Source organism: Trichomycterus rosablanca, chromosome 12 (assembly GCF_030014385.1).
Source record: "Trichomycterus rosablanca isolate fTriRos1 chromosome 12, fTriRos1.hap1, whole genome shotgun sequence".
Classification (NCBI taxonomy): Eukaryota; Metazoa; Chordata; class Actinopteri; order Siluriformes; family Trichomycteridae; genus Trichomycterus; species Trichomycterus rosablanca.
In genome coordinates, this window is record NC_085999.1 from 5,732,993 (window position 1) to 5,743,869 (window position 10,877).

At 37.5% G+C, this 10,877-nt stretch overlaps 1 protein-coding gene across 1 annotated transcript; it reads right to left on the reverse strand.

Annotated features, from left to right (window-relative positions):
- Positions 1-542: 542 nt before the first annotated feature.
- c1ql2 (complement component 1, q subcomponent-like 2) lies at positions 543-2,568 on the reverse strand. Its single transcript, XM_063005868.1, has 2 exons — positions 1,978-2,568; positions 543-805 (listed from the first exon to the last, which is right to left on the reverse strand). The coding sequence occupies exons 1-2, from the start codon at positions 2,566-2,568 to the stop codon at positions 626-628; spliced, it is 771 nt and encodes a 256-aa protein (XP_062861938.1). The 3' UTR covers positions 543-625.
- Positions 2,569-10,877: the final 8,309 nt, after the last annotated feature.

The following is a 10,877-nucleotide window of genomic DNA, read 5'->3' on the forward strand; positions in this document are numbered from 1 at the left end:
TCCCAGCTGTTATTATAATTAGGGTCACTAGGAGGTTGGAGGTGAACACTTTTTAAGCCACTAAATATAAGCTGTCTCAAAGCACATGCTAATAAACTACTTAGGGTCATTTTTAATATAAATTGGAAAAATTGTTTTAACAGTGCATTTTTTGCACTAACCTGTCCCATCATTTACCATGACATGAAATAAGAAAGCTTCACAAAACAAAACAAAAAACAAAAACTGACATGGTTACTAATGTGGGCACTAAAGAGTTTGGTGCAAATGTAAGATTAAAACCTTTAAAATAATAATTTTACATACACTTACATTTGCTCCTGCTAGATGTGACGGGAACCTGGCTTGTTTGCACCAAAAATGTCAAGAACTCACTATGGACTTTATCACAGACAAATAATGAAGAATTCCAATTATTTTTTGATAGTTTTAACTTTTAGTTTAATTTAATTAGCACAATTGTTATATAATCTACATTAGAGATTTATACAAACTTATAGTGTCTGGTCGTAGTAGATGGTCATCTGAGACACAGCCACAGAAATGAAGCACTATAATTATATATTGCATTGTATACCAAAACAAAAAGTAAAAGTCCATTCAGAGAAAAATTGTGTGTCCCATCTTAGTCAGGGTAAAGTATAAATCCAGAAAACGTGCTGTATTTGTTGTTGTTTCCGCCGTGTGCCTTACCACCATCAAGTTTAATGTATATCTCATCACCTGAATCCAAATGCAGCACCACACTATTGCTGGCATAGTCGTAGTTCTGGTCAGCATCCTGGGCAATGGCACTTGCACGTACCTGTTCACCAGCAAGGACAAAATCAAATCCAGATAGAGACAGAAAATTAAAACCAAGAAATTTAAATGTATTTTTACCTAATAGTTTGATCTGTCAAGACCAGCATTCAAAGTTTATGATGTAGAATTGAAAGGTAAAAGATACTTCTGGACTACTTGAGATTATTTATATATATTATTTTTACATTACTTATTATTTTATTTATAATATAATTTAATGTTTTAAAATAATTCATTTCTAATAACTACACTTGTAACATAGAATTTTCTAATGTGCCTAAGATTAAAAGTGAATGTCTCTCTAAAAAACAACATAATAATGATTTTTTTTTAAAAAGTCATGCTAAAGTTGTCATATACAGTATAATGATATAAATTAGTGCTGGGTCTGATTCACTGGACGGAAGGCAGGAAACACTCCAGACAGGTCGCCAGTCCATCACAGGTAATTCATTCCAATTGGCCTGACTGCATGTCTTTGGACTTGTGGGAGGAAACCGGAGCTCCCAGAGAAAACCCACACTGACACAGGGAGAACATTAAAACTGTAAATGTAAAAACTCCACACAGAAAAGACCCTGGCCACCCGGCCAGAGAATGAACCCAGACCCTTTCTTGCTGTGAGTTGACAGCACTAACCTCTACTCACTGCATTAAGTGTTTATAATAGTCTTTTTTGTTTGTTTGGATTTTAACGTCATGTTTTACACTTTGGTTACATTCATGACAGACACTGTAGTCACTCCTTAACAAGATTAATCAATTCACAAGGTTATATCAAACACAGTCATGGAAAATTTTGTATCTCCAATTCACCTCACTTGCAGGTCTTTGTGGGAGGAAAGCTCCCAAAGAAAACCCACACTCCACACAGAAAGGACCCAGACCGCCCCACCTGGGGATCGAACCCAGGACCTTCTTGCTGTGGGGCGACAGTGCTACCCACTAAAATATATGACATCAACAGTCATTCAATTTATATAATTTGACAACAAATCATTGTGTTGATGAATTATATTTTTAAATTCATGTTTAGATTCATCTGTAGCTTCGATTTTCGATTAGTCTATCAATTATGTGCGCATTAAAATAACTGTAGTAACTTTTTTATTTTAGTTGTAGTTAAAAAAAACCCATAAACTGTCCAGGCCACTAAAATAAAAAAGTATGTACCTGTCCGTTTTTGCAGAGGTCTGCCCACATGCTGGTACCATCTCCCCCTCGCATCAGTACATGATATGTGAAGAAGTAGATTCCAGACACTTGGCAGGTGAACTTGCCGGTGGAGGGATCATAGTGGTTCCCTAAATTTGTTACGACATCATCAAAGCGCAGAACTTCATAACCCTCATGAGGGTTCTTAAGCCCGACATAAAACGCAATCTTGACGCTCCCAAAAGCAGAGCCAAGTTCTCCAGTGTCAGTCCGAGCTGTTCCCTGTGGACCTCCGGTGAAGCCGATTTTGGCGGAGTCCCCGCGCTCTCCGGGCGGCCCCCTCGGTCCGGGTGGTCCCGGTTCTCCGGGAGGACCCCTCGGTCCGGGCTTTCCTGGGCGGCCCGGCTCCCCTTTGGTCCCGCGGGAAAAAGATGGGGGAGGCGGTGGAGGCAAAGCACCGATATCCTGAATGACTTCGAGAGCTGTGGCGCTCGTTTTGGGGCTGTACGGGTCGCAGATCATGCGGCAGGTTCCCATCATCTCGTAGTGCGCGGAGATCGTGGAGCTTTGGAGCAGCAGCGGGATCGCGACCAGCACTGCCACCACCATGATGATAAAAGCCAGAACAGCCCCGACCAGTCGCTTCCTCTGCAGCACCCGAGAAACTCGCGTAAAAACGCCGGCGTGGTTTTTGGGTGCAATGATGGACCTTCAAAGTGCGACTGAAAAAATAATAAAAGCAGAGACGCCCGAGCACCAGGAGGTACCACTCTCTTCTGAGATGTAAAAAAAATGGAAATGACCCTAGGCTTGGTGCACCGGAGGGGAATTTGTGCGATGCCACTCTTACTTATGGTTCACAGAGTTGACAGTGCGACTGTCTGTGTTGGCACTGCCGTGATGCCCTGCCAGCTCCAGACCCAGCTGAGGAGAGATCAAAGACGCGCTGACGTAACCAACTCGGGGCAAAGTGCCCGCTGCAATTTGGATTAGTGCTTCGGTGATCGCATTTACCAACCAAACGACAAATCCAAACAACAATACTCACTTATTCTGGAGATTATATGGATTAGAGAGAATTAGGAATGCATCCATTTGCTCATTGAGACACAGACAGTAATTATAAATCTGATCTTTTATTTTGACTTTGTCTCGCTATTTGGCCCCCCGTGGTGCCAGTTAAATGCCTCTGAATTTCCTGATACTGGAAAAATTCACATCAATTTTCAGTACGAACTGGAGCTGTTCTTTCAGCACGTGACCAGCCAATCAAGAGCACAACCTTTTTAATTCAAACTTCTGAACAGGCTTTCGAATAAAAAGAAATCATGCAATAAGCCATATAGTAAAAAATGAGGTAAAGGTAGTAGTAAGAGCTAGTAAAGAATGATACATTTGTATTCAATTTCCTATTAGTGTTTTAGTGCGTGTTTCTTTCCACCCACCCACTTGTACACAAAGATTATTGTTCAAAACATATCTCAAACACAGATCTGTGTGATCTGCACTACACACTATCAGCATGTCCTCTATTTTTTCTTCATAATTCATCATTTTACCTGAGAACGTCACTATATGTATTCAATTGCTAGAGCAGCTTGTTTGTTTACATTACTTTATCTTTTCAGTGCAAAATTATCTGTTTATAAATGTAGAAATCTGAATATTGTTGGTAAGATTGGAGCCACAATTTGGTGTCATTATTTGAACATTAAATTATTTTTTTCTCTTTTTTGTTCAGTTCAGTTACATTTTTTAAGTTATATAAGTTATTTAATTTGAATTACATTAAATGGCACTGACACTTCAGACAAAACTGATTATTAGAAAGTAGTAAAACAAAAATAATGATTTTGATCAAAGATAGTGCCAAAATAAACATATTGTAGGCTTTATAATATGTATTTATGTATTTGTAAATCATGTTAGTGGATTTTAGCAGTGACCAGTGGATTTTAATACCATATTTATAAGTTTATTTTTTGAAACAGTAAAATAATATTTAAAAAATGTAAAAAAATGTCATGCATTTTCTCCCTTTTTCTCCCAATCTTTAGCGCATCATGCTTCCTCTCTTCTGGTGCTGACCCCCACCCCAATTGAGGAGAGCAAACTGACACACACCCCCTCCGACACGTGAGCAGTAGCCGACTGCATCTTTTCACCTGCACGAGGTGAGTTCATATGTCGACCAGCCTTGCGCACAGAGAGCCACACCCTGATTAACATTATTTTTCTCTCTGTGCAGACGCCATCAGCCAACAGAGGTCGTAATTGCATCAGTTATGAGGTCCCTATCTGGCTCCCTTCCCTGGATGAACAACAGCCAAATGTTGTTCATATAGCCACAGAGCTGAGATTCAATACTATGTATTCGAAATCCCAGCTCTGGTGTGCTAGCGTATTTTACCGAAATGTAACATTAAACTACATCTATTCTATATAGAATAAAGCAGTACTTTACCTAAAATCTTTATGACATAAGAATCTCATAAACAAGTTTCCGTATATGCCATAATTACATCATAATTAAAGTAGGATGACAGCAATACATTACTAATAACTCCTACGTCAGCGTTCATAAACACATCTTTAGATGCTTTTATTACTGCTGGGGTAAAACATCAGACAGACAAGGACACACATGCTTTATCTTCACCCTTTCTGAACACAAATGCTCAGTACAGTACATCAGATAGTGACAGTAATATTCAGGGCATGTATGTGTAAATGTCAGCCTGCCCTAGGCACTACATGGCCCTACTCTAGTTCAGTATAAATTAACATTGCTGGAGGTCAGACAAGTCAGGAACTTATTATGTACAAAAGGAATAATATGTAGGTATTAATGTTTATTAATGAAATTTTAATTATTCATAAAGCTTGAATAAGTAAGATATTTCAGTTATCTTTGCCACATGGGTGGGTCACTGTAGGTAAAGTAGACCTGAATTTACTGTACACAAATGTGTGTTTTTGATTGTACACTGAACGTATTTATTGCTTTGTATCTGTGTGTGTGTGTGTGTGTGTGAGTGTGTGTGTGTGTGTGTGTGTGTGTGTGTGCTGAGAGGGTATGGATTTGTGAAAGGGTGATATGTAGCTCAGAGAGTGTAGGAACTACACACACACACACAAAAAAGAGAAAGAGAATATGTCTTCACAACACATACATTTACTGCAAATTACACACAAGATTTATTACATTTCGTAAAAAAATGCATTCATCAAAAAATGAAAACTGTAGCCTTTTGGATTTTTTGACATAAAAGCTTAAACTTGTGAGTCAATTATTTGCGTATTTAAAATAGTTCAAATTAAGTGTATTAGATTTACACTGTATTAAAATATGCTGATGTATAAGGATGCAATGTTATTGAAACTGGTCCAGGCTCTGGTATTTGTGTATAAAATAGGTCACATTGTAGTGCAGTGATGATTCTGGCATAGCTGGACTGTGTGTTTTTATACATGTGAACTTCTGTGGACTTGAGGCGATGTGTAGCTGGTCTGTTTTCCGACACACTCCAGATGACTTTGCCTTGGGAACTGTGGTGAGGACAGTGGGACTGAGGGAGCTGTGAGTACTGCAGCTTGAACTACTGGAACGCATTGATACTGACATTTTTTTCTTTACTGGATAAATAAAATAAATAAAAAGAAATAGAATGTCTTGGCATAATAGATTTAATGGCGCTAAAAGTGTTTTGTGTAGTTTTTAAGGATCTCTGCAATGCAAAATTTGGGGGCTGATTTCTAGTATCTATCTTATGTTTTTCAAGTTGATGATACATGTTTCACACCCCCAAAATTTCATATAAAGTTCATTTATTTAAATCGTCCTTTTTCTGGAGACATGTAATGATTTTTAAATAATGTTGACATCTCAGACAAATGTATTGACGAAATAAACTCTTTATTCATTTGTTTCTCTTCAAACAGCCTTAACAAACTACCAGCAGTTTCAAGATTTTAATACTGGTTGGTTTAAAATGTTAGTTTACACAAAAAATAAATTGGACAGCAGTTATATGTTCTTATTTATTTAAGACCACCAAAAACTGCAAAATAGAAGCTAAAATTAGTAATGGTCAGTTGCCACTAATGCTAGAATCAGGGCTTCCACAGAAAGATGTTTATTTGTCGGTTTGCTGATGGCCAAGACAGGTAAATTTAATAAAATGACCAGTATATACACACTGCAAAAGTTAAAACATTTATGGGATTTAAGTGATAGACGAGTTTATGGGTCCAGTTTCAGTCTAGTTGAGGAGTACTGTGTGCATACACGATCACTGCTGGACTCTGTAAAGCTGGGTGATGAAGACAGACCACTGCCTATAGAAGAAAAAACACACAGACAGGGCGTTCATTAGTCTGTTTTTTTTTTTTTCTTGATCTGAATAATATAACTGAATGGTGAGCAGCTACACAACATCGGGGCAATATCACAGGTGGATAAATAAATAAAATAAAGAAAAATAGAAAGAAAAATAGAAGAAATAAATACAAATATTGTCATTAAACTCCACCTGATGACTTCTCAATGCCCACATAAATAGGGCTAGTTGCACTCCACTCATTAAAAAGTACAAGAAAAAACTTACATTTTCACCCTGTCAGATAGTCAGATATAACCCATAATGGATGGCACTGTCCACAGTCAAGCATTTTATATCACCATGGAATCATGGAGGCTGCCATTTGTTTGTCCATGTGATCAGCAACAAACTTCAGTCAAGTTTTAAGATGCCAATTTAGGAACACAGGTTTCTGTGTTGCACGACAGCTTCTACAACTATGGCAATCGAAAGTTCATTTACAGAAAAAGTAAGGACATCAAACTCACCTCTCACAAGATTGTACAGAATTTTATAGTTGGTTCCTGAATCAAATATGGCATACCAGCTACGGGACTTAGAGTGACCCTGCAGCACATTTTAAAAGAGGAAAAGAGATGGAGAGCAGAGACAGGGAAGTAAGATCCATGAGCTTGTAATTTCTGAGTCATATTATACAAGCCAAAAAGGTAAAGATAGGTTAATGTCTATAAAAAGTCAAGAAAATGTATTCTTCTCAATGTCACTGATATAGTTACTATTTATATACTTCTTATAGAACGATTATACTAAATAGAAATCTACTTTTGAAAAATGCAATACCAATACACACCTTGATCTCACAGCCTTCTGTGTTTGTACTGCTGAAGTTAAAGGTGATGTCATCCACAAACCTCATAACAGGAGAAGTGTGAGTGGCAATAATATCATCCCCAATTACATCCACCAACTGTAGTAAACAATATTTTATGAATTAACACTATTAAACTTTATTAAGCTTTAATTGTCATATTCAAATGTATTGAAACATAATTTAAAGCTTTTATAATATCCTTATGGTGCTTTTCCTTTATTTAATACTCACAGAGTACAGACACTTTTGGCTATTTGGAGGACAGCTTTCAGTTGCCCATTCTTTCAACTGGTTTACCAAGAGGGAAGATGCATCAAAGCATGAAATGTTTATGTTCCTGTGAAGAAATAACATTAGGATTACATTACCCACAGCACCGTATTATGCTGGTATAACTATAAATCAGAGAACTGAATCTAATTACAAGGGATCTATTAAACAATGTTTGATAATAGACTCTCTACTTAGTTTAATGTTAGATCTGGCCATGTGCACCTGGTATTGGTAATAAAGTAAAAATAAACATGTATGCAATAATTACTAATCATTTTGTAAGCACAAATAATTATTATGTTATTATTATTATGACTATTGTAACACTATAGTGTTAGTGCTTGGCCTCTTGTTCTTAGGAACCCCCTTTCTTGCAAGTAAGAAACAGTGCCTTCTAGTTGACTTTGGAGTTTTTGGGAATTATTTTATTAAATTAAACTGTTTAAAACCATCATTTTAACTCCATCATCCCACATTTGTTGCTTCCTGGTCTTCCACTTACTCACTTTCTAAACCGCTAACTTTAATCAGGGTTGTGGGGTGTTCTAGAGCCGGTCCCAGCTCTCAATGGGCGCAAGACACACAGAAACACCCTGGACAGGGCACCAGTCCATCGCAGGGCATCATTGGTCTTTATGCATAGTAATAAATTTAATACATTTGGTGACTTTGACAGGAAAAGGTTAAAGAATACCTGGTCTACATGACAAAATTAAATACTTCAGTGCTGGACAACACGTACTAAAAGTTACATCAACCTTTTTGTACTTTTTATTGGTGTTTTGGTTCCCTTTCACCTACCAGAAACTTGCAGGTTAATTGGCTGTTCAAAATTGCTACTATGTCTGAGTGAGACAGTAATGACACACATCATGACCCTGATCAGTCCGCATTTTCCAGTGAATAGAATTTTTTTCCGCAATACTATGAATGTTTACAAACTACATTAACATATATCAAAAAATAATGGATTAAACTAAAAAAAGTTGAATAGATTTTAGACAGCTGTACAAACAGGCCTTAATAAACCCGTAGCCTTGTGGTTAAGGTACTGGACTAGTAATCAGAAGATCACTGGTTCCAGGGGCACACAGAAACACCCTGGACAGGGCACCATCACAGGGCATCATTGGTCTTTATGCACAGTAATAAATGTAATACTTTTTGTGGCTTTGATAGGAAAAGGTTAAAAGATACCTGGTCTACATGATAAAATTAAATACTTCAGTGCTGGACAACACATACTAAAAGCTACATCAGCCCCAGGGAGCTGGGTTTCATCCTGACTTCTGACAACTGTCTGAAAATGTTGCATGTTCTCCTTTTGTACTTTTTTATGGGTGTTTTGGTTCCCTTCCACCTCCCACAACTTGCAGGTTGATTGGCTGCGGTAAATTGCTACTATGTCTGAGTGAGACAGTAAAGACATACCCACCACGACCCTGACCAGTCTGAATTTTCCAGTGAAAATGATTTTTTTTCTTAATACTATGTATGTTTACAAAATAAATTACCATGTATTAAAAAATAATGGATTAAACTAAAAAAGCTGAATAGACTTTAGACAGCTGTGCAGGCTTTGATAAAGATGTAGCCTAGTGGTTAAGGTACTGGACTAGTAATCAGAAGGTTCAAGTCCCACCACTGCCAGGTTGCTGCTGTTGGGCCCTTGAGCAAGGCTCTTACCCTCAGTTACTCAGACTGTATACTGTAATGTAAGTCGCTTTGGATAAAAGCGTCTCCTAAACACAAAAGTATATTTTGACGGAAATTCGTTAAAAGCATTATTATTAATAACTCCACCGCCCCACCTGGTGGTAGAAATACGCAACGACACCAATTACATTTCATATACACAGTTTATCTCCATAGAAAACAGTACAATACCCTGTGTTGATGTGTATTATATCACATTATATTTAATCGCATTGTAGTAATGTTATACTGTAAAATTATTAAGAAGATTACTTCAGTGATTTGCGCCGCTGTACTGTAATGATAATAATGATGCGGCTGTGTGAAGCAGATTTGATCTGGTACCCACCATGTTACACAGCAATGCGCATGTCCCGAAATCAGAGCTGACAACACCACACCGATGCCGAGCACTAACACCACCAACACGGATAAATAGTCTGATTTAGGATTAGACTCCCGGACTGGTTCAGCATCGTCGTTTAACAGGTCTTTAGATTCACTCTTCATCCCTAAAAGCCTCGTAGCGTTCCAGCGCAGGCAGTCTCACAGCTTCCTCCGTCCTTATGGAACACCAAGCGTGTCACACTCCAGACAACTGGGACACGCATGTTCACCACTGTGTTCCATCACCGTCCCTATCAAGTACACCATTTATTGTTTGGGAACTAAACTACTAACTGATACTAACTGTTGCAGTTTTCCAAGTGGCATTCATGTTTGATACAAGACTTCAGCTGGCCATTAGTCCATGGTCGGACTGTCTGATTCTCCTTTTCATGATGAACCACACATTTTCATTAGGAGACAAATCTGGACAGTAGGCAGGCCAGTCAAGCACAAGCACTCTGTGTCTATGAAGTCAGGCTGTTGTGGTGCATACAGTACAAGGTCTGGCATTGTCTTGCTGAAATATCTATTGACTTTCTGAGAAAATACGTTACCTTTATACAAATAGAAGTGTGTCAAAAATATGGCTCCACATAAGTGATGTTATTGTATTTAAGACAAAAAAATACTAAATTAATTTAAAAAATAACAATAAATATAAATTAATAATAATAGTAGTAATAATGCAGTCTAATATGTTAGCTAATGACTAGAAAGAGCTTGAGCTCTAGAGTTCTAATCTCAGCAGTGCTACTGACCTGGTCAGGTGTCCAACAAATACAGTTAGCTTTGTCTGAGGAAGTGATTGTCAGATGGGTTAAGGTCTCCTGGTTAAGATGCTGTCAGGTGTTGTAGAAAAATTACATGAAGCATCTCACTTAATTCTACCAAAGACCGAATTAGAGGATTATGAAATTATAAACTTTGTAAAAACTACATTTTTAACATCTTTTTAGCATCTGTTCATTTAATCTGTCTAAGCCATTCAAATGGGATGGAGGTCCCTGTTGAGTCTGGTTCCTCACAAGGATTCCCCATTTAACATTTAGAATGTTTTTGCCAATGTTGTCCCCGACTTGCTTATTAGGAGTTTTTGGACCTCTGAACTGTAAAGTTGCTTTGATGTCCATTGTAAAAAAAATGCTATACAGATAAATTTGAGACTGGAGACAGACATAGTCCATATGCTATGGTATTTGAAATACCCTATCACTGCTTATTTCTTAATTTGCCTAATGTACTGTATTATTGATCATTTTATTGATTTAGTTTTGTATTATTAGACCTAATATTATTATTGTTGTTGTTGTATTTCTTTTTTAAATTTTTTCTGCTTCTCTTGCTGAACAAGTAAAACCTTTTGTCTC

Excerpts from the sequence above, each read along its gene's own strand:
- c1ql2 (XM_063005868.1), bottom strand. The coding sequence starts at position 2,568 with ATGGTGGTGGCAGTGCTGGTCGCGATCCCGCTGCTGCTCCAAAGCTCC. Across the intron at positions 806-1,977 it reads ACCTCTGCAAAAACGGACAG|GTACGTGCAAGTGCCATTGC; the intron begins GTACATACTTTT and ends GCTGGTGAACAG.